This window comes from Plectropomus leopardus, chromosome 1, assembly GCF_026936395.1.
Source record: "Plectropomus leopardus strain MGB_pleo_1.0 chromosome 1, ASM2693639v1, whole genome shotgun sequence".
Lineage (NCBI taxonomy): Eukaryota > Metazoa > Chordata > Actinopteri > Perciformes > Serranidae > Plectropomus > Plectropomus leopardus.
This window is the reverse complement of record NC_142176.1, coordinates 41267590-41292069: the sequence shown is the minus strand read 5'-3', so window position 1 is coordinate 41292069 and position 24480 is coordinate 41267590. Positions and strand designations below refer to the sequence as shown.

The window sequence follows — 24480 nt, the reverse complement described above, 5'->3', positions numbered from 1 at the left end:
ATGTTCATAATATTTAATACTTTTACTTCAGATTTTGCTCTGACGTATTTTTTCAGTTTGCATACATATACTGAAATAAATGTAAATGTGAGGATAAAAAGGCTATTTATTATTTTATGATTGGCTAGTAGATTTTTTCTTTTAGCCAAACTGGCTGATGACTCAAAAAGTTAATGTGGACACTGACTGTCAGCTGTAGTGGGCAGCAAATTTCAATATTCCATAATAACATAGGAAGCTGCTGTCATTTGACTTAGCATGGTCCAAAATGTCTCAAACTTCACATCCTGCTTAAGTGTCACAGCCTGAAGACATCTACATGCCAATAATTGGTTATAGCTCCACCATCCTACAACAAAAAACAGGCATCTCCAGCCTCAACACTACATGGAGGAAACACTAATTCACTACTGCATGCAGTGTTCCCCATTCTCAGAGATACACGGTCGCATCAGTCAGCGTCCTGCCAGTAGCCCCGAAGTGCGCAGAGGTGCGAGGGTCCATTTATCGATGCTTGCAGCTTTAATGTATATTATCTATTTCTAAAAGGTAGTAGGGAAACAGGTTTTTTTTTCAATTTTGGTTGACTTTAAAATGAAAATCTGTTTGTTTTTTTTTTATTTTAGTTTTTTATTTGTATAGCACACCTCATACACAGGTAAACTTGATGTGCTTTACACAAAACACAACTGCAATGTGATAAAAAGCATGCTCAGAATGTTGTTAGCCCTAAGAAGTTGACCACAACATGCAAACACACACACACAAACAGACTAAAGCCTTGTGCAGACTGAGGTTTATAAATTTAAACTTGATATCATACCCTAGTTTATCCAGTTCAATTTCGCACAATTTGGCTTGCACTTTACTTGTAAGATTGCAGAAATCTCAGTCTATAGGAGGCTTTAAAGAAACATTTAGGCAGCCCGTGCATGATGATCTGAGGGATCTGAGAGTTCCTCCTCTGGGTCTTCTGTTGTGTCTTCCAAATTCCTGTTCTGGAGCTCCTGGAAGCTCTCCACCCATTCTTTCTCATTACTCTCCAGGACTGTAGCTGCTTCCTCACGTTGGATCGTCGGTTTCTGCTCGGTCATTCTCATTTTAGACTAGAGCCCGGGCAATCCTTAATTTCTGGCTCATCATCTGTTTGACTTTGTCTTCCATCATTTTCTGGAGCTGGCTAACTTTGGGGCAAAGCACTTCGTCCTCTTTTACTCTGATAGGCCCTTTTTCAATAAGGAAGTTTTCTTGTTTATCTAATTAAGCTGTAACCCCACCACAGCTCTCCACACTAGCTGCAGTCTCTGCAGCAGGTGCATCAGACTCTGTGGTGTAGGGTACAAACTTTGCATCATCAGGAGCCTCTGTATTTACCTGACTAAGAACCTGTTGTAGGTGCTTTTGAGCTTCTTCCCCATCCAGCCTCTCAACACTCACTGCATTCGATGCAGCAGGTGCATCGGACTCTGTGTTGAAGAGTACAAACTCGATATTACCCAGGCTCTCAGGCTCTTCATGCTCTCTGCACTCACTGAAGCAGATGCTTCAGACTCTGAGCTGGAGGGTACAAGCTCGATAGCATCTGTAGCCTTTGTGCTCATCTGACTGAGAGTCTGTTTCGGCTGTTTACGAGCCTCTTCCCCACCCTCTTAAAAACTGCTGCTCTCACTGCAGCTGGTACATCAAGGTGTGGAAGAAATGGGAAAAAACCCTAGACCACTCAAACCACCTTTGAAATACAAAATTTAAAAGGTAAAAGCATTGTTTTTTGCCAATTAATCTCTTCCAACCATGAGTTCCAAAAAAGTTTTCATTGGGTGATTTTGTTTTTAGTTTGAAAAATCTGATGAACATGTCTATTATTACATATCTTGTCAGATATGCTAACATAGTTCAAAATCAATGGAGTTGGAATCTCTGAGATGTTTCCCTCACCATAACATAAGATGCTTTAAAAACAGAATTGTACTCTTTAAAGGAATAAGGAAGTTGTGTCTAGTTATAAATGTTCATAGGATAATATATAACCGTGTTCATCGAGAACTGACAAAACATTAACAAATTTTTTTTGGAACCACTTGGGATAAACTGATTTATTCCTAATGGTAGTACAGTCATTGTTCCATATTATAGTTTTGTGAGGTGAAAAATTGTGTACAAAACATAATTTCCAGGCAAGAAGGGATTGCTGATGAAACTAAGATAAAGGAACAGGTAGTTTGTTAGAGAATAATTACATATAAGTACAAAGGGGAGACATATTTTAAAAGTATTTACTGTATCAATTATATTTTAAACCTCCAAACCACCCTCTGTCCTACTATTAGAAAGAACAGCTTTTTTAGGTTTGTGAGACTTATTTTTCCAGATGAAGTTAAGGAATAACTTGTTGATTTAATGTGAATGAAGTCCCAAAAATGAACATAAAATTCAACCAAAAGCGCACCAATCAAATGGCAATTTTCCCTTTTTCATTGAGAAAAGAGCTCTTATCTCATTTACTGACATATCAGATTCACAAAGTGTCTGTAAGTCCTCATCAATAGCAGGAGTATGTTCTTACTAATAAAGCTATCACAGGAACTGTGCTGAATTTAGATGTATATAGATTTCCATAAAAAGTGGAGACAAATCTGGAAATTATTTTTGGGGTTTGTACAATGAGTTCCATTAATATGAAACGCCGCTATTGACTTTCTTTTTCCATTTCTATTTTCAACTGCAAAAAAGTAGCTAGAATTTATCTTCCCATCCTCTAGCCATTTAACTCTAGATCTTATAAATGCACCGGTAGCCAAATCCAAGTAAATCTGATCTATTTTCAGTTGAATATCTTTCAATTCTATTTCTTCTTCAGGAGATAGTCTGATTTTAGATAAGAGGGCATTTATTCTGTTCAGTAAACTACACTCATTCTGATTTTTGAGGGATTTTAACTCTTTGCCTCTCTTTATAGCAACAGCATGAACTTAAGGTATTCCCATTTCTTTTTATATTTGCAGTTCATTTTCTCATGAAATATTTCAGTATTTACCTTTTTAACACTGTCATTAAATTTGCCTGTCTTTAAGAAGGGCATTGTTGAATTTCCAGTAGCCTCTTAACTTTGGAGTATTTTGTGAGCCACTAAGTTTGATAAAAATATATTTATGATCAGACGACAAAGCGAAAGAATGAGAGACATCTTTAACAAGATGAAGAATAGAGGATGAAATAAACAAAAGGTCAATTCTCGATTGAGAACGTCAGTTTTTGTTAGACCAAGTAAAATTTTGTGCATCAGAATTTAAGAAACGCCAAGCATCAGTAAGAGAGAAATCAGAACACAGCTTTATGATAAGATTACCTCTCTGAAGACCTTGACAGGTATTTGGAGGAAATCTATCAACTGCCTCATCAGTACATTCATTAAAGTCCCCACATAAAATTAAATAAGACTTTAGATATTTATGAAGGAGCTCATTTAGTACAGAAGTTATCTCACAACAAAACATCTTATCAGAGGAATGAGAGTTATGGCCACAAAAACTGCACACAATTATCATGCTTAAGTGTGATTGCAATCCACCTGCCATTGTTTGAAGAAATTACTTCTAAAACATTCCCTTTAAATGTGTGTAGGAAAATTGCAACTCCAGCAGAATGGTTTGTGCCATGACTACAATAAATTCCATTTCCCTATTGTCCCTCCCAGAATTTTACATGACTCACATGAATGTGTTTCTTGAAAGAGTATCAAGGCAGCCTCACTTTATTTACAAAATAAAAAGGTGGCTTTCCTCTTTGTTGCATCATGCATACCCCTGACATTCAGTGACAAAAGTGAAAGGGAATTTAACATAAAATCCATCACAGAAATAATGTCCAAGAATGAAAAAATACAAATAAACAACAAATAAAATCTGAAAGCTCTCAAGTAAACAAGTGTGTATTCTTTTGGATGTCTTTAAAAGAGGAGTAATAGACAACCAGCAGAACATGGGAAATAAACACAGTGATAAGACATAAGGTGTGTGGGACTACACTAAAATAATCCATAAAACTACTAACTATCTGTCTAATAATTGAAGCTTTCTGAAAAACATTTATACATCCAAACTCACACATTTATCAGCTGAGAATATAAATATTACACCTTTGGTCAAGTTATTATTTTTTTTTAAATTTACCCTGTGTCTCTTCATCTGGAGGTGGGCCGCTTTGCATTCAATAATAATCCACAGTTTGAACTTTAGAGGGTATTTTCAGCAGGTGCACTTAAATTAATGCTCTGGTTGAGAGAGGGTGAAAGTTGCTCAACTGTGAAGTTAAAATGTGAACATCTCAGGTACGCCAGTAGAGAACATAAAAAGTAATGAAATGTCTAAGTGATCAATTTTTTTTCCATCAATCAGAGCAGAAGGGCCGAGGAAGGAGGTTTTTTTTCCCTTTTTTCACAAGGGGCCAGAGTTTGTCTCTGTCCTCTGGACTCAGAGCCTCTGTGACTCGCAGCTTGTTTTCCTGCAGAAATTTGCAGCCTTAGACGCTCTTCCTCATAGCATCACGGAGACGGCTGAGAGCATACAGAATGATATCAACCTGTGGGATCCATCCTTTCTTCTTGGACCGAGGCGATGGGCAATGTCAACCCCCTCTTCCAGATAGTCCTGAAGCTCAGGAGCAAATTTTCCGATCACATCAATCACAATTTTTCTGACATCTTCATTGGCCTGCTCTTTCAGCCTCTGTAGTTTCAAAGCCCATCTCCAGCTGTAGCGTTTACATTCAGCAATGCCTGCCCTTAACATGCGGGTGTTTTTCTTCAGATCTTCAATCACTGACTTCGTGTGCTTCATAATTTTTTCATGTCTGCCAACATCCACCATAAGTTGTTCCACTGTAGAGGACAGTTTTTCCATGCGTTTAATAGTTGTTTCTGTGGCCATTTTCAATCACAGATATTTTGCGGAAGGTCTCCTCATGTTTCACAGAGAGCGCCTGGATTGGTGCCAATATATCTGCGATGCCATCATCGTTACCGTTAAAGCCTCTAGTTACGGTTTGTCAGCTGTGCCCTGAGTTATTGATCCTCATCTTTTCTGTTGTTGGTACATTCAGCTCCATAGAAGTTTCTGTGTCACTCATGTCGGCATTAGCATCAGTTGGTTGCTGGCTGATATCAGAAGACAATTTAGCTATTGGTAATCAATGGTTAGCTGTGCCTCCAACTTTAACTGCTTTGCTTTTGTTTTTAAATATTATCTCTCACAGCTAATAATCATGCCCGACACTCATTATACAGACACTGTGTCGCTTATCTGCTCATGATTTCAGTCCAAAATTCAAATATTCAGGTTGTCATACAGTATCAAAACTCTTTAAGTTTGTCCAACAGAAAAAAAACCTGTCTCCTACAGCGCCTCCATCTTGGCCATCTTCTGGGGTCGCCACTATTCCTCATACTTATTAATGTGGATGACATCACTGATGATATCATGCACTCTAGATATTTCTGTCTCTGCCCTTTTACAAAAAATTCTCAGCAAACAAAATTGCTCACAATTTTAGGTTGACATAGACAATTTGTACATCAAAACGTGAGCATTCTTTCGTTATTTCGCTTCATATGCTCATTTAAGCAATGGATCCAGTATGTGTTTTCTTTTTCTGCCTCAAAGCCACAATAGATACCCACTGGCTCCTGTTTGCTGTTATGTTAATTTCTGTCATCAATTTTGAACAAAACCCAAACGAAGAGACTTTTTCAAATTGTGATATCTCAGTCATTTTTCACTTTATGGCGGCCCAAAAAATTTAACCTTACATCTCTTTTAGACTGAAATGTTACTGAACCAGGTGGTTTAAATCTCGATAGTGATAGAAGACGTTCTGCGGGGGTTTTGACGCTCACAAAAAAATTATGCACTGATTTACAGACATTTCTTTCCCAATGTATGTCTGATGTATGGCTTTCTGGGCCAGTGTCATCACGTGACCGACTCAAAACACGTAATTCCACTTTTGACTTTTGACTTTGCCTGGTGCACTTCCTGGGGACTTGATAACAACAAGTTTAGAGCAGCAGCCAATGAGGTATCTACGTTGCTGAAATCTATGAGTGTACACTGCCTGCAACAACTTCCAGGTGACAAAAAAAAAAGAAAAACAAAGCAAAATTGAGACTTAACATTTCCACTCACATATTTTGATTCCTTATTTCTGTTAATGACAACATCAATGAAAATATAATAATATATAATATATTATTATATAATAATATATTATTATTATTTTTCTCTCCACCTGAATTCCACTAGCATGTTCTGATCCCCACCAGAGGAAGAAATATCCAGGACCATGTATATAGAAATATTACTGACAGTTACAAAGTCCTTCCACGACCTCACTTTGGCCTATCAGATCATATTTCTCTGCTCCTTCTGCCGACATATTGTCAGCTGATAAAAAGGGTCAAACCAACAGTTAAAACTGTTAAAGTGTGGACAGATGAAGCCACAGCAGCTCTACAGGACTGTTTTGAACGTACAGATTGGCATATATTCAAAAATGCTGCCACTCAAGATAACAAGATCAGTCTTGAAGAATATGCATCTTCAGTGGCATCATATATCAGCAAATGTGCTGATGACGTGGTGATCACAAAGACGGTGAGATCATTCCCCAACCAGAAAGCCTGGATGAATGGGGAGTTAAAGGTAAAAGAGCTAAAAGGACTGCCTCTCAGTCAGGGGACAAGAGGGGATACATCATCACCAGAGAGCAACTGAGAGCTGGCATCAAGGAGGCTAAGAGGATACACCAGCAGAGACTGGAGAGAGACCTCAACAGCAACAGCACTACAGATATGTGGCAGGCAATTCAAATGTCACAGGCTACAGAAGCAGAAGCGCCCCCATCATATGTGAGGCCACGCTGCTGGATGAGCTGAACACATTTTACGCTATAGTATGCTATAGTATAGTATGCTTTCAGAAACAACAGATCCACAGAGGACGCCATATCTACTGTTCTTCACTCAGGCTTCACTCACCTGGAGAATGAGAACAGCTACATCAGGATGCTGTTTGTTGACTTCAGCTCAGCATTCAACACAATCTCTCCCATGAAGCTGAATGGAAAACTTAACACTCTGAGCTTAGGTACAATGCTCTGCAACTGGATACTGGACTTCCTCACATGCAGACCCCAGAGAGTTCAGATTGGCAGTCGCGCCTCTACATTAGTGCTCAACACCGGACCCCCCAGGGCTGTGTGCTCAGCCCCCTCCTGTTCACACTGTACACCCATGACTGCACTCCCAAACATCAGGAGAACTCTACTGTGAAGTATGCGGACGACACCACCATCATCGGCCGTATTACAAACAACGATGAGAGTTCATACCGGGAGAAAATCAACAATCTTGCAGAGTGGTGCACAGAGGACAACCTACTGCTCAACATCAGTAAAATCAAGGAGCTGATTGTTGATTTTAGAAAGAAGGAGGCAAAGACACACACTCCTGTCTACATCAGCCGAGCTGAGGTGGAGCAGGTGAACAGCTATAGGTTCCTTGATATTACTATTACTGATAACCTCTCTTGGTCATCACACATCACCACCCTTAAAAGAGCTCAGAAAAGGCTCTACTTCCTACAGAGACTTAGGAAGGCTAAATTCCAGAGCAAGATCCTGGTTAACTTCTACAGAGGAGCAATAGAAAGTATACTGACCAGAAACATCACCAACTGGCATGGTTCATGCACGGCCCAGGACAGGAAGGCTCTACAGCGGGTAATTAAAACTGCCCAGAACATCACTGGTTCCCATCTACAGAGCATCAGTGACCTCGGTGAAGTGAGGTGTCTGCACAGAGCCCAAAGAGTACTGAAAGACAGCAGCCACCCAGACACAGTCTGTTCACACTGCTGCCATCTGGAAAAAGATACAGAAGTATCCGCTGCTGAACCACCAGACTACAGAGCAGCTTCTTTCCCCAGGCTGTGAGACTCCTCAACTCCTCCTTTGACGCCAAAAGATGTAGCAAGATTTAGGATCACCTTTAAATTTAAATTCTTCTTAAACTACTACTTGACTACTTGTTTTGTTTTAACAAAAGAAACTATAATATGATTTTAAGACTATATATATAAAATAGTATATATGTCTACAAAATAATGGAAAAATTAAAATAAATTATATTATATGACAGTATTCTTAAAATTCCCAATCTATCTCCAAACATATAGAAATGCACTTCAAAACTGTAAATTATATTTATCCATCAAACAAATTAAACCAGGCATGTCAAACTGGTCCACAGGGGGGCCGGTGTGGCTGCAGGTTTTTGTGCCAACCAACCAAGAGCACACAGTTTGACCAATCAACTGTCTGAAGACGGAGATCAGTTGATTAAATAAGTCAAGTCTGGTGTGCTGCTACTTGGTTGGAAACAAAACCTGCAGCCACACCGGCCCCCCTGTGGACCGGTTTGACATGCCTGAATTAAACTGAACAAGATTTACATTAGTGGCATACAGAACTCCTGTTCTTTAACTGACAAAATCCAACGCTTCTGGGAATCCATACATGAATGGCTGCTCTTCAAATCCATAAATATAGCGTGCTTCACCGTTACAAATGTTTGAATATTGAAAATATGGAGTTTTTGGTCAACAAGGTCATGACTGTGGAATGCACTAAAAGGTGAGTTTTCTTTACTGAATAAATGCATTAAAAAGAAAAATGCTTATATCGGGAACATTTGATGTACACGTTTAATTATAATTACCCTCTATTTATTTGCTATTTGTTATTTAATATTAGTTTCTATTGTCCCCTTTTGTTTCCCATAGTTAAAGGGGCTGACAACAACAGAATTATTCTCTATGGCTTAATATGAAAGCATTCAGTGTTTAAGGGGCGGTATTCATTTGTTTGAAGAAGAGAATTTTACTGCATAACTGTGAGTCTGTCTATGTAAATATCAATTTATTTATTTTTTTTAATTTATAAAAAAAAAAAAACCAAACCAGACCCACTGATGATGAAGACATTTGTCTGCTTGGGCCGTATGGGATGAGGAAGAGTTCCGGGTGGACTGAGCAATTCCGGTGGATTACGGTTATAGAAAGTGAAATATCAACTCAAACAGTTCAACAAACAGTTGAGTTAAAAAGCTCAGCAGGCCCAGCAGTAATTGCAGTCCGCCATATATGTTGGCAGTGCATTCATCACTGCACCACTCACTCTGTGGAACATTAATTTATTCAAGCAAGCCGAAAATCTCGCGGTGCTTCCATTCAGACATCTTGCATTTTACTAAGTCTGGTCTTGGAGAATTTCTTCATTAAAAATACACTGTGCATACTCCGCACAGAAACGGGCTTTTGTTCACGTTAGTCGGTTGAAGCCAGATTAGTTTTCCTCCGCTTTAACGGATGTGAGGCGGTTGGACCGAGCCTCGCGTGCCAATCCCGCGGACTATAGACGGTCTCTCACGGGGGCTCTGTAGCCGTATTGTGCGTCATCTCCATCGCTGCAGTTTTGTTATTTTTTTTCCACTGAGGAAACATGGCAACTCCCGCCGCGGTCAACCCGTCCGGTAAGTCAGTACCCGGTGTGATGGCGGAGACGAAACGGAATGTGTGCTGCCGTTCTGTCGGAAGCGAAATGTGAGGCTGTTCGGTGTTGACTGTTGCTGCTGGAGAGGGCTGAAGCACCGACAGGCCGCCGAGCCTGGCTTCAGCAGCATCCCCCTTCCCCCACCGAGCCGCCGGCCACAGCGCCGTTATTCTTCGCCGCTCTGCGGCTCCTCGGGAGCCCCATTGTCACCGCCGCTCTGCTGCTGTCTCATTATCTGCTTTTATGCCCGTTTCTATCTGTGCTCCTCTATTTCGTGGTCAAGCTAGCACAATGAGTCCATTCCGCCGTCCCGTTGCTTTCCTCCCTGTGATACAAAAGGTTACTTTGCATATCGATGTCCTACAGACTGCTATTCATGTGTTCTGTGTTACATCGGAGGTTTTTAACATTTGTGTCGTTAGAGAGAGGCAGGCTGACACGTTAGTATTTGTCCGTTCCTCGCCTGTTGATTCCTTATCGCACAGAGAAGGTTTTACGGTAGATGGACTCGCTCCGGTGTGGACCGCTTTCATTGAACACAGCCAAGTGCTAAACAGCATGTAAATGTGCCTATGTAATAACGTTATTGCATTTTCCATTGGCCCTTGGGTATGTGCTCGAGTCTATATGTCACGATACATTGTAAACAGGCCACTTCTGCAATCCGGTATCCAGCCATTATGACACTACTCAACGCGTATATGAAAATGATCTCAACCTGACTGTCCCTGTTGTTGACCAGTCATGTCCCTCTGTGGCAGCTGGTGCTCAAAGTTTTGATTGGATTTGTATAGGGGGCCCTTGCTTGTTTTCACCGTAGCCGATTTACTAGAAATCGATGTTAATGTGCTTCAAAGCTTAACAGAAGCTCTACATGTTTTGAACGTTTCCAGAGAAACAAACCAAGTGTGAATTGGTGAATGCTAACAGGGAGTCCAGCCTGATGTTCTTCCAAAGCTGAGTTGATGAGGGCGTCCAGTCTTGTGAATCTACTAGAGACTACCAGTGTCAGTTAATGTGGAGTATATGTAGTTATCTGATATGTAGTTATCTGATACAACTTATCTAACCTGTCTTACTTCCAGATTAGTTAGTGTTACAACAGAGTAGTTAGTAGCAGTGTTTGGAAGGTTACTTTTGAAATGTAATAGGTTACAGATTACTAGTTACTCCGTTAAAAAAGTAATAAGTTACATAACTATTTTAATTACTTAATCAAAGCAATGTAACTTAATACTTTGATTACTTTTCTATCATGTTTTAAACAGGACAATAATGCTGAAAGACCTAAAAACAAGTGTGCAAATGTTGCATTCAAAGTTGCACTCTGAATGGCTTTACTGACCTGCTTTGTCCAAAAATCTGCCAAAAGAAGGCAGTCCTGCACAGCAAAAAGATGTAAAGCAACATGTTTTATTCAACATATACACTTTTACTGATTTTTTTTTCAAATGTAATCTCCTCATAATCGCCAACATTTTGATTAGTAACTGTAACGTTATGACATATTACTTTCTCAGTAACTAGTTAGGCTACATGTCATTAGTTTCTCCCCAGCACTGGTTAGTTGTAGTTGATAGTATAAAGTTAAACTGCGGGAACCATCTTCCTGACATTAGCCGACTTTGTTTTCAGTGAGCTTGAAAATTACACAGAATTAAAAGTATTTATTTTAATATGGTTTCATCTGCCACGAGTCATCTGCCATGGCAGTAAATTAAATTAATTAACGCTGAATTATGTAACTGAACCAAATGTAACTGTTAAAGATTTATGTCACCGTCTTTTTCAGCAACATTAGGGAAAAATGATAATGATTCCACATGGCTGCCTTTGTTTATGGCCTTTCCAAAAAGGGTTTAATAAGTATAAGGGTAAACAAATGACACCAAAAGGATCTTTGTAAGTCAGGGAACTGAGGCAAAGTAATGATCCTTGTGTAAAGGACAGAGTTCCTTAGCTTCTGAGGCCACCACATGAGAACATGTCAACCGTACTCTACCTCACAATCTGTGCCACTTCATTGGCAATGTAAATGAATCGAGAATATAAATAAAGAATTGTCTGATTATTAGGAGCTTGGCTGCATACAGAGTGTTGCGATGAGGTGTTGTTAGAATGAACAATGAAAAGGTGAGAAAATAACCCTGTCAGATAGAAGGAGGGCACTGTCAGGGGAAAAAACAAAATTCTTCCTTTTTCTCTCATTGAAGAGCATGCGGTCTGCCGGTCATTCAGAGCAATGTATCTTATTTGGATGAAGGGATGAGATTGATGTATCTTACGTGGATGGAGGGATGAGAGTAATGTATCTTTGTGGATGGAGGAGTGAGAGCAATGTATCTTGTGTAGATGGAGGGATGTGTTATCTTCTGTGGATGGAGGGATGATGTATCTCGTGTGGATGGAGGGATGATGTATCTCGTGTGGATGGAGGGATGAGAGTATTGTATCTCGTGTGGATGGAGGGATGATGTATCTCGTGTGGATGGAGGGATGAGAGTATTGTATCTCGTGTGGATGGAGGGATGAGAGTATTGTATCTCGTGTAGATGGAGGGATGATGTATCTCGTGTGGATGGAGGGATGATGTATCTCGTGTGGATGGAGGGATGATGTATCTCGTGTGGATGGAGGGATGATGTATCTGGTGTGGATGGAGGGATGATGTATCTCGTGTGGATGGAGGGATGATGTATCTCGTGTGGATGGAGGGATGATGTACCTTGTGTGGATGGAGGGAGCAGAGCAGTGTTTTCTCTGCAGTGGTACAGGCCTGGTGCACTGCCAGGCCTAAGCGTTTGCGAGGTTTGTGTAGGATGGTGAAGGAGGTGAAGTACACTGTATTTTTTCTCCGTAGGAGGTAGAGATCATGACCCACCCAACTCTGTGCTGTGAGCCTTGGTTGGTGAGATTGTGTTCAAAGAGTGGCGTGGCTCCTTTAGAGACAGGGCAGTGTGTGTATGTGTGAGCGTATGGTGTGAGTGGTCGAGCGAAAGCCAGCAGGCGAGCGATACGAGCGTCAGTGAATGCATCAGGGTGTACAGAGCGGAGCTCTTCTCCTGGCAGTAAAAGTGGTCGGCTCAGCGGTAAATGTGCAGTGTAAGTGTAAATGCTGCTGCTTCTCAGCACCAAGAGGAGCTCCCTGTGTTAGAGCCGCTGGTTAAAGTGAAGGAAGTTAACCCCGAAGTTACTTTGGCCCTTGAGGTAAACAAATCTCCCCAGTGCTCGCTGACTATGTTTGGGGAGCTAAAGCAGGAATGGGTAACAGTTGGTTAGGCTCAGGGTAAGAATATTTGGTAAGCCAATCAGACACAGAGGAGGGCGGGGCATGCGTCCTGGGTAGCACTCTGCTAACTTAACTGTGGATAAAATAATATAATCGTGAGGCCTCTCTAGACTTTCCAAAGTGCATAGATTAAACTTTGACAGTGAACTGAGTCATTTTGCGTTGGTTGTGTACAGCTAAAAAAATGTAGCCACCGTTTTAGCACATCAATCATATACTGAAGCCGCAGGGGGTTAATAACCTCTTGCTTTAATTCTTATCCATACTTGTTGGAGTGAACTGAGCCACTGGTTGGGGGGGAGCGTGCTGTGAGAGCTACGTGCAGCTTGTCTTTCCGCTGATGAAACCCAGTTAGAATTAAGTCATGCCTAATGCTGCGGCTGTCGCTGCTGTAGCCAGAGGAAGACAAAGTTAGCCTGCTGATCTGTGATCAGCATTACTGTTTCCCTTGGCATGGCAGTGCGGTCAGGTGCGTTGACCTCAGACCACATTCCCAACGTGGTAACGCTGTGTCACTTCAGGATTATCTCCAGCTGGCTGTCACCCAGATCCAATTGGTGTAAGAGCTTGTGAAACATGAGAAGTGAAATGATCTAATGAGTTCTGCGTGTTTACAGAGGACAAAGATGATTTCAGGACCATAAAATATACCAATCAAACAGCAGCAGAAAACTGTACTGAATGTACTGATTTTTCCCTTCATTCATTTGCCAATCAACTTATCCCAGTCAACTATCTGAATGAAAAACAAACAAAAAAACAACTGAATATCTGACTTTTGGACTGCTGGTCAGACAAAACAAGACATTTAAAGACATGGCCATTTTCAATCTTTTCTGATTATGTTGTCTCAACAAATCATTCACTAAAGAAATAATCAACATATTAATCAATAAATTAATAGGTGATTTTTGCCCCAATTTGTTCAGTCGGTATTGTGTTTTCTTTATGGAAAGCCCTGGTTTGTGTTTTCAAGAAGTTTGGCTTTATAATATAAATTACTAAAGGATTTTGTATTAAAAAATGTTTACACTCAGCCATTTTTAAATATAGAGAAAAAAATATAAGAAACAAATGTTTTGATACAGAAGAGAAAGTCAGGTATTGTAGTTTGATCTATCTATCTGTGACTATGGGCTGGTATGTGGAGTGGTATCTGTAGCATTAACAGGACATAATCCATTAGGCAGTGAAGGATTACCAACAAAGTACATTAGATTTCATAACTGTATAGGCTATGTTCATGTTGCGCTGAAATTGCTCTTGGCATTGATAATCATACTGTTTGAGTGAGTATGTTTAAATGGACATGACTAACGTGTTTATGATGTGTTTTTTGGAGTATCCCTTTTATGTGTTTGAGCATGTGAACACCATGTTCCATTTATGAGAAACCTTAATATTCTAGCTGGAGTACTGTGAAAGAATCGGGATGTATATGCAGAATATGAATAAGCTGATTTCTCTGTGCTCGTGTAAGCACCATATTCTGAATATGATCATGACCAGGATGAGCTTCATAAACGGGATAATCATGTCCATGTAGTCAGACTCACTATTGTGCCACCAGACGTCAGGAAATACATTTGATGCATGTAAACACTGAGCATGTAAACTGTGCAAGCCAATGAATTCCTCATAACAAGTTACCGCAAATGTTTTGAAGTAAAAGCCTTTTTACATATTGAAGGGATTCTCTCCTTAAGTTGGTATGAGGCTTTTAATTTGAAACAAATACAGGAAGTGTTGAGTCTGAAATGGCGAGATGCATGAAATTTAACAAATCAAATGAGAGCAGATTACAAATAAAATGACAAAATACAGACGGAATGAAAAATAAAGGCCTGTGCCTGTGTCTGGCCCGCACACTAATTGTCAAGTTCATAGCCTGATCCTTAACGTTCTTTGCTAGCATGATGCTACTGGGAGTACTCCCCAGGTTGAAGTGCCTCAGCTACTCGCCAGCATTTGTCTGTTTTTACTCTGTCATGGTAATGTTAGTCCCTAGAGGAAATATCAAGCAGACTAAGGTGCTGTTGCAATACAGTTGTCCACGGCAGCAGATCACTCTGTGTTGCTATTGCTCAAAGTGTGGACTGTGGATGAAAAAAAATCAAACATGCTAGACTTTCTGTCTTGACAATGTGAGGCGTCCCAGACACGGCGTAGGTTGCTGTCTATTTGACACACTACACAAGATAAAATGATGATGATGATGATGGTGTTGGTGATATATTACTGCTCATTTCATTTCTGTAACCCTGAATATATTTGGTTAGTAAAATGTTTAAAGGCAAATCCCTGTCAAAATACCCAGAGTCCACTGAAACAGTTAGGTTGATGTGACAAACAGGCCAAATACTCAGCCCAGGAAATCTCTAATACTGTGAATGAAAAAAACTGCCTTGAACCAACTGTGTGTGCATCTTTGTGCGGAGGAAATGATTAGTGATGAACTGTATCAGGATTTATAGAATTTACTGATAGATAACATCAGATAGAAGTTGCTATCCGTGCTGCTAACTAAGACAATCTGATGAAGGTACCAAAACGTTGTTATTAAGTTTACTCTTGATTTCAAGTAAATACACACACACGCATAACTGTATAATACTTCCCTTTGGAGTATTAATAGTCCTTTTTGAACAGTAAATGTCCTGAGGCAGTTTGATAGACTTGGTGGTTTGGGAAAAGACATCTGGATGGAAGGAAAGAAGGGATGACAGGGAAGAGAGAGAATAGAAACAACCTTGTCTGAGGGGGAGCAGTGATTGAAAAGGAGAAAGTGTGCAACATTCTCCCTGTTTCCCAGCAGGCTCATTAATGCGTTTGACCTCAGGGCTTTTTTGCTTTTGGCTGTCGAAAGATGTAAATGTTACAGAGTTAAAACCAGACCTCTGATCAACTGTAGCTGTGAGCCTCTAAGACACTGCTCCATAGCACCTGGATTCCAATTTTTGCGGGGGGGGGGTGAGTGGTGAGTGAAGCAAACCTAGCAGCCACTTGCATATTTTACCAGCATTTGGCTGTTGGCTGGTGCTAATTTCTAACTCTGGGACTCATGAGCCCTGGCCCCAAACTCCATGGCCGGCTTAAGAACTGCTTTGGCATCAGGACTATTTTGTTCGCCAGCAAATCTGGCAGGAAAACACACTGATAAAGTGTTGTGAATGATTAAAATGATATATTAGATATGAAATAAATGATCTGATTATGCTAAATTATGCACCCAATTCCACGTATGACAAATACTGTGTAACAAGCTGACACACACACACACACACACACACACACACACACACACACACACACACACACAAACACACAGAGTAGGCAGAGACAGATGATGGCTCAGAGGAATGACCTCCAGGTGTGAAGGGCCAGGCGACTGCTGACCATACACTGTAATGGTAATACCTGGCGGCTGCGTGGATGCTTCGGTGTCTGGTGTGGCGCTGCATAGCGTTTATTTTCTAGTTATGTAATTTGAAGTTATATAGCTATTTAAAACACACTGTATGGCCGGCAGTTGCTCTACATGTCGGGAATTCTGGAATATCGCCACAAATGCCTCTACAGTCTGACACATGTATCTGGCACTACTACATCTCAGCAGTTAAAGAAGCAGTCTCATGCCGTCATTACAGGCCACATTAAGTCTCTCCATGCTGCTCTTCCTGCCCACCTTATTCCTGAGGGTGCTACTGTAGAAAGGAATATGGATGCAACTCCCGATTGGACAGCAGAAGTTACAGTAATCTAGTTTATTCCAGTGATGTTCTATGGATGCTAATAACAGAAACTGTTCTCTTCTAAAGGATTTCAGCTTGAATTCAGTGAATACAGCTTTGTTTTTAACAGATATTTAACTTACGTTAATTTATCATGTTCTAACATGTCCTTGGAGAGCTCTGGTACCTGTTGATCTGTCCATGTCTGTAATGTTACCAACAACTACATGTTACTAACAGCAACATGCAGTTAAACATGTTAAACATGCAGCCTGAACAGATTATTCCTGCAACCAAAGATACAGAGAGGAACAGACTGCCACCACAGACTAAACATCCATGGTGGCAACCTATGATGTCTATGGCTGCCATCCAGTTATATATTTAACTGTGTTTCATTACTGATGTTACTGAAGTCTGCTGTTACATTCTGCATTGTGTTTCACTCAGTACAACTCTGGTTTATTAAATCAGCAGTTGTAAAAATGTGTAAACTGTCATTAAGGCAGACGAGGGGAGAATTAGCTGGAAAAACATCACGTTTAGTCACTCTACATAGAGCTAGAATCAATACTGAGTTACAGTTCGTGCTCATGAAATGAGTTGGCGACATGATGCGGTGCCCAGCTCATTTCTGTCATTCCTATTAGAGCTGCTCGTTGGCGCATGATGCAAAAAAAGAAACTCTCTGGTTGCCTTAAATCTAGATAGTGAAATAAGTCATTTCTGGGGGGTTTTGACACTCACAAAAAGTTATTCACTAATTTACGGATGTCTTGCTCCCAGTGTCCAGTGTGTGTCAATGTGAAAATCCTTCTGGGCCATGGGCATCACATGACTGACCCGGATGCTGTAATTCCACTTTTGGCCACTATGTAAAATTTGCATCAGAGCTTGGTGCACCTCCTGGTGGCTTGGGTTAAAAGTTTAACAGCTGATGCTTTGTCAGAGGGCAGCGGTATGATCGTGTCACTCTGTCTGATGTGTATTTCACAATTAATCTGGGAAAGAGGATTAGCATACCGCTCTGTACTGTGACTGTTGAAAAAAACTATGTACCCAGCACTGGAGCTTTGTCTCTCTGAATTTAATATTAATTAATACTCAGTTTAAGCAACTGCTTGGAAAACATGAATAAAATAAAAAACAGTGATGCCTCATCCCAGTGCTCATAGATCCCCAGAGGACAATATTTACTGCCACAGGTGAAATTCATGTAAAAAAAAACATCCAAATTAAACCCTGGAGCCCAAGTTTTAGCCCCAGATGTTCTGTTCCTATAAATGTAATCTGGTTTTTGGTTGAGGTCACTGACACATTAAGGGTTTCTTAGTTAGATTAGTTAGAACAGTTTAAACCGAGACATGGGAGAGAAACTTTGAAATCTCTGCTTTTCTGTTTTATTATCAACCCTTAGTTGATTGCACAGCCCCGCTGGGGACATATGGTGGATTTGGGCTTCAGTGTTCTCATAATGTAGTAGGACAGGTTAAGAATGAGACATGTTATTTAAGAAAGCCAATGTATTTCTTTATGGCACAGGTGTTACACCTCGAACAATGAAATGCAACACATGTTGTTCATTTGCTTTGTAATAGAGTGCCTTTTTAAAATGGTAAGATGAAGTGTGCTTTTCCTGCCAGGCTGAATGGCCGCACTGATTGTCAGATGTAGCCGTCTCTTATTCAGACTACGCTAGTTTACAGGCAAGTGTTACTCAAATCCACTTGATAAATAAATAATGAAGAGTGCTCCTTGGAAGGCCCTGCTCTGCAGTGTGACTGTGTTTCTCTGGAAAGACGTAGAAGGGGAATGCACACTGTATCAAATATTAACTAAGGCACTTGGTGCACTGGGGCATACCGGAGGGTTTGTTTGGCCTATCCATTGCATCTGGCTAAATGAGTGAGTGAGTGAATAGAGCGGAGAGATGGAGGGGAAAACAACAAGGCAAATAGAATGGACTGCTGGATGAGCAAGGAGGAAAATAATGCATCGGCACACATTGAGAAAGAGAAGTAAACATGAGAGGAAGATGAAGGCTGAGTTGGCACGCAGCATAACTCCTCTCAGCTGTAATAACACGCAACACAGTAGCGACATACTGAATGGAACAGCCAGCAGTTATTTGACTGGCGTCATTTCTGAATAAAGAAATGTCTGTCTGTTTCATAACATCATCAGATAAAGTTGCTATCCAGGCTGCTAACTAGAGCCTCAGGCTACATTATGTAGGTCTGTGTAGATTGGTTGCCACACAGATCTCAGTCATATGGAATATGGTGCTGACAACAAACCACCACCTCTGCTTGTTCTGTTTGTAATGTCATTGCTCTGGGGAGATAGTTGACAAAAAACAAATCCTAATTCCTGAAGTCATGTTTTTCTGCGTGTTGTCTCCTCACAGTTAAATCTTGCTGCAGATTGTCACATATGAAAGTATATTCTTTCTAAAGTAAGTCTTTGTGTCTCAAACCGCTTATGCAAACGACTCACACTGATACTGCACTTCTTCGGGTCATTAGCAACACAGCAAGGGCCAGATGCATAAAACTCTGTGTAGATTCACCACTAAAACTGTGTGCACAGAGGCAGAAATATGTAGACGCATTCTTTTGGTCAGATTTACAAAGTCTTGATTATAGGGGAGCTGGGCGCACGGGCACGAGCCTCATTTCCACACTCACAGTTGACTATAAATGGACATAGAAACGCCCTTAAACATGCGTTTGCATATTGACACATGCCCCTTCACCATCATTACACCTGTCAGTGAGAAAATTGTAAAAAAGGAGCAATTTCAACAACTGTGTTGCATCGGTGAGGTTCTCCAACGGTGCCAGAGCAGCTGTCATTACGCACAGCTGTCGATATTTGTAGCATCTGTATCATTAATTTACCACATTTGTGCAAATCATTGGTAAAATCTCAATCATCATTATTATTAAAGGAAGCACAGAGCGCTCACATGGAAACTAACCATGGATTTGTTATGATGTCAGAAATGAAAATGAAAAAAAACTCACAAAAGTCCCACAAAGCACTTGAAAAATGTGCATGTCAACATTATGCTACATGCTTACTGTGTATTTCTACTTCATCTTCAGAGGAAAACATTGCACTGCTAAATTTACCTGACAGAGACTTGTGGCTTATGACATTACAGATTTGGACAAAAATCCCAGTAAGAGAAAGAGTAGAAAGTAAAGCAAGACAGTGTTTGCCCATGGCCCCCAAATCACTAAATTCGCCCCTGAAAAACACACTTACGTTGTGGCTACTTGCAGACAAAATCAATGGTGAAATACATTAAACGGATGAATTAATATCGAGATAGGTGTATCAGTTGCTGGCTTTAATCATTGCAGTTATAAAGCAGAGTCTGGTTTTTCATAGGGGAGGTTGTAGTGTTATAGGTTAGTATGACAAATTTACAAAGTCTGTAGATTTGCTTAACTGTAACAACCTGAATGCTCTTGGAACAACACACTGCAGACTGAGAATTATGAACATTTTAGAGTATTTGTAGATTGTTACAACTACATCTGATATGGGGGCAGAGAGTGGCAAAGACCATGATGTGGTCAGGGAATAAGACGAGGGAATAGGAGAGGGTGTAGGGGCCCAGGCAGAGCAGAGCTGGTTCAGTGCTACCTGGTCCTTTCCTTATCATAAAGTCCCGACTTCATCTGAGCACTATTCCTACTACTGTTTCTCACCCAAACTCATCATGTGTATCATTGGGGCCGAAAATAGGCTTTGCATTTTCTTGCTCATAAAACATTTATGGGGCTGAATTGCTTATTTTTGGAAACGTGTTGTTTATAAGTTAAATAGCAGTCTTCTTACTCCCTACCTTTGTTGGCACATTTCAAAAACAAGGATTACCACCTCACAGCTGTTTGCCTCTGCGAACCAGTCAAGTTTCAGTGACAGTACACATCCATGTTGGTCTCAAATGTAGCTGTGACAGCTGACAATATTTCAAATATGGATGTTTCTGTGAAGAAGCTACAAGTTTTAAAAGATGGATGCTATGATATCACAGGGAAGCTGACCTCTGACATTTTGGATTTAAAATGTCATCACTTCATCATTTTACCCTATTAGACACTTAAATGAATTTTTGTTGTAATTAATGTATGTTTTTTTTAGTTATGGCTGTAAACATCATTGAGTCCACATTCAAATTTGGCAAATTTAAGGGAATTCCCTCAAGGTGTTCTGAGGTGTCGCATTCATTAAAATGGGACAGACAGAAGGACAACCTGAAAATGTAACCCCTCCAGCCACAGCTGTCACCAGCGTGGAAGCATAAAAAATGACTGAATGCCACAGACATCAGCAGGATGATGATATGTAGCCTGCATGCTTGTGCTTCTAAAAGTGCCAGCAAGAGACAAACACAAAACAGCCACTTACTTATCAACATATTGCTTTATCAAAACTCAACGGGGACCTTCCAAATCAGGCAGTGCATATGATGTGAATAGAACTTAACATTCTATGATCCCTCTGAATATAATTTTTTTCATTGAATCGCAGTGATGATGTAACGAAAAAAATACCAGCATGCACTGGTTCAAATCTTGGGGTTACCATTGGGTGCACACGGTTGTGACAGGCATCAAAGCACCAGCAGTTACCTAGTGATGTGAAGCCTGCCTTTATCAATCATACAGTACCTATCAATATGTCTGTGTTGTCTGTGAGCCACAGCCAGCAGTATCAGTGAGGTATCCATGGTGACAGAGAGCACCACTGAGTGAAGTAAGCACAGAGCTGCAGGATTTAAAATGTTTATTGACATGTATTTCAACAGCTGTGAGATGAAGCATGCTTCAAAACAGCTGCTGGAAACAAAACAAAGGAAAATTCCCCTGAAAATGATAACAGTAATGATCATTGTATAAAATGGAAGCACTGAGTTGAATAGTAGTCCTATGGGATGGCTAGAACTCTGCTCACCCTGTGCTGCTTTGCTGTTGTATCTTCCAGAGATGGGCAGTGAGTTACCGGGGACAGTGGCGATGCCGGGGGCAGTGGGAGCCGGTCAGGTGAGGATGGGAGGAGCTGTACCAGGCCGTGGGGGCAAGAGGAGATCAGGAGGGTGAGTACCTTCACTGCAAACATGCTGTAAAAGTTAACCACTACAAACACATTTACCAAAGCAAGAGAAGGGCTGGGCCATGTGGAGAAAGTCAAATATACTGCTGTCTTTGACCTAATTCCTTAATATTGATACTGTCACAATATTGAAAGGTTGACTACTGATGCTTTCACAAAACATTGACACAAAGAGATATTTGATCAGTTATCATCAGAAATATGGATATAATGACTGAGTGGGTAAATAAAAGATCAGTTAGAAGAGTCTGGTAAGTTCAGAAAATGACATTACTTCACTGTGGTGCACCCTTTAAATGGGCCCTATTATGCTTTTGAGTTTTTTTCCTTTTCTTTTCTTTCTTTGCGTCATGTTTTTGTGTAGAAGTAATACAGCCCAAATTCCAAGCCAAAGGGAGCTCTCTCTACACCTGAACTGCATCAAGTTTCAAGTTTCCGTGTGTATTTCTGAAACAATGTGACATACCACAGAGGCGTGGCTGTGGCTCAGAGGTAGAGCTGAACATCCTCTAATCAGAAGGCCAGTGGATCGATCCCTGGCTCGAAGTGTCCTTGGGCAAGATACTGAAACACAAATTGCAACTGTGAGTGCGTATAAATGGTTACTGAGTAGCAGGTGGCACCTTGTGTGGTAGCTTCAGCCGCCAGTGTGTGACTTTGTGTGTGATTGGGTGTGAATGTGACATGTACTGTGAAAGTGCTTTGAGTGATCAAAAAGACTAGAAAATCGCTTTACAAGTCCAGTCCATTAACCATTTACCGTCACAATTTAATAAATAGAATATAATAGCCAGCTGACCAATCAGAGTAGACTAGACTTCTGAAGAGGCGGGACATAAGCTCAGACAGAGGTGCTGCAGCAGAGGTGCAGTATGAGACACATGCTGTGTTTTTTGGACATTGAAGCATGTAAACCTATTCTAGTAGATCCCCAAAATACAAATATGATCCAGAAAATGAGCATAATAGGGCCCCTTCAAAAGCAGGAAAAGACTACACATACCATATCACCATATCCAGAATCTAACACCATATCTAGTCTCATGTCATGATATCCATATAATATGGACCTATTGGCCAGTCCAAGGAAAGAGCATCAGCACCTGATCAGTGGAGAAACTGTATCCCCATGACTCAGTTAGACAGCAAAGTTATAGTTTTGCTACCCTACTTTTAAAAATACAAACGTACCGTCACAGATTATATTTAAGCAGCCCATATCAATAATATTTTTACTATTTTCAGCAACTAAAATAAGCAGGCCTAATTTTCTTTTTTTTATCACATTTTTGGACCACCCTTTTAGTTGGTTAAATCCAAGATGGGAACAGACTGACAGCACAACACAGCCAGAGAGGCTTTTTCTCACAGTGCCAAGTATGCATCACAGAAATGCCACATGTTTTCATTTGCTTCATCCTGCTGTGACTAAAACATTTGACAACAAAAAATATCCCTTTGCTATGCTGGATGTAACAACTAAACCGCCTTTTCAGAGCCTTCCAAAACCCTCAGGTTTCAAATTGTAGTTTGTGCCAGTGAGCTTCCATCAGCACTGCAGACACTGCTGGTAGAAAACAAGCGTCCTGCTGCAGGTTATTTATTAACCAGCCAGTAGTGTGCTTTTATTCAGGAATCACAGACTGTTGAATGGGCTAACATTGTTTCTGTTAGATGGGTTTTTCTGGCATGGTGATATGAGACAAAAATAGACCCTTGGGAAGAAAGGAGAGCAACATTAAAGCATAATGAAGAAAACAGTATGCCTCATGCCATATATAACAGGTAATTGAAGTGTCTCTGGTTCAAATCTGTTTTCATCTTATGCTTCTCTTTCTCTCCTCTTTCCTTTTGCTGTCTTGCTTATATACTATCTAGTACAAGTTTAATATTGATCAGTATTAAAACAGTGAGGTGATCTGAGCATCCTGTCTCATATCAGCACTGCAAGGGTGTTAACGGTACAGTGGCCATGCTTGGGTCCTGGTTTAGGAGTCACAGTTCAGTGTGAGTTTGGCAAAGAAGAGAAAAAAATAATGCATGAAGATCTGTTTGTTTGAATTTATTATGAACAGACAGTAGAGCAGGTGTCAAAGAGAGACAGAGGCCGCATTTTGCCCACTAATAACTTTTGTGAATCATATTTATCATAAAAACAAAGAACATTTCAAACACTTGTGAATTACGATGAACAAACACGTTCCCTAAAGGCAACAGGTCACACCAGGCTATAAACCTGAAAAGCATCCCTTATGATATGAAATTAAAAATACAAACTCAGGGTTACTTTTTCCTCATCGCAGTGTAGGCACGGCTGGATGATGCTGTTGAATGTGCGTTAGCATGTCGGATGTGTTGACATCCACAGACCCCACAGAGCAGCATCATCGACCTGTCCTCATCCTCCCTCTCTGTTGTAGCTGACGGGAAACATGCAGGCGGGTCTTCCAGCTCCACCGGCCATAGTGTAACCGTCTCACACACCACTCCGCTTGTTGTGCTAGCACATGTTGCTCACAGCAGACAGCTAACAGTTTCTGGGCAGAAAGCTCCCTGGTGAACCTCAATTCAGCATCACATGCTGCAGTATATATACCGTGCATTCTGCGGGCAGCGGACCGTGACAGTCCAGCACAAATACTCCGTATTCCAGCCTTCCTACATTCTGATACAGCAGACAATCCCATTTCCTTAGGTCACTGTACATCCTGTACTGTGCTTGTACCATGG

General features: G+C 40.7%; 1 protein-coding gene across 2 annotated transcripts in view; it reads left to right on the top strand.

Moving 5' to 3' along the window:
* The first annotated feature begins 9094 nt into the window (after nt 1-9094).
* Nucleotides 9095-24480, top strand: part of arnt2 (aryl hydrocarbon receptor nuclear translocator 2) — a 77868-nt gene continuing 62482 nt past the window's right edge. The window contains exons 1-2 of one of the 2 annotated variants that reach the window (XM_042484759.2): nt 9095-9583; nt 21622-21733. In XM_042484759.2, the coding sequence (XP_042340693.2) occupies nt 9553-9583; nt 21622-21733 (143 nt within the window). In that variant the 5' untranslated portion in view covers nt 9095-9552. The remainder of the gene's footprint in view (nt 9584-21621; nt 21734-24480) is intronic. The other variant, XM_088081226.1, reaches the window with a different exon arrangement.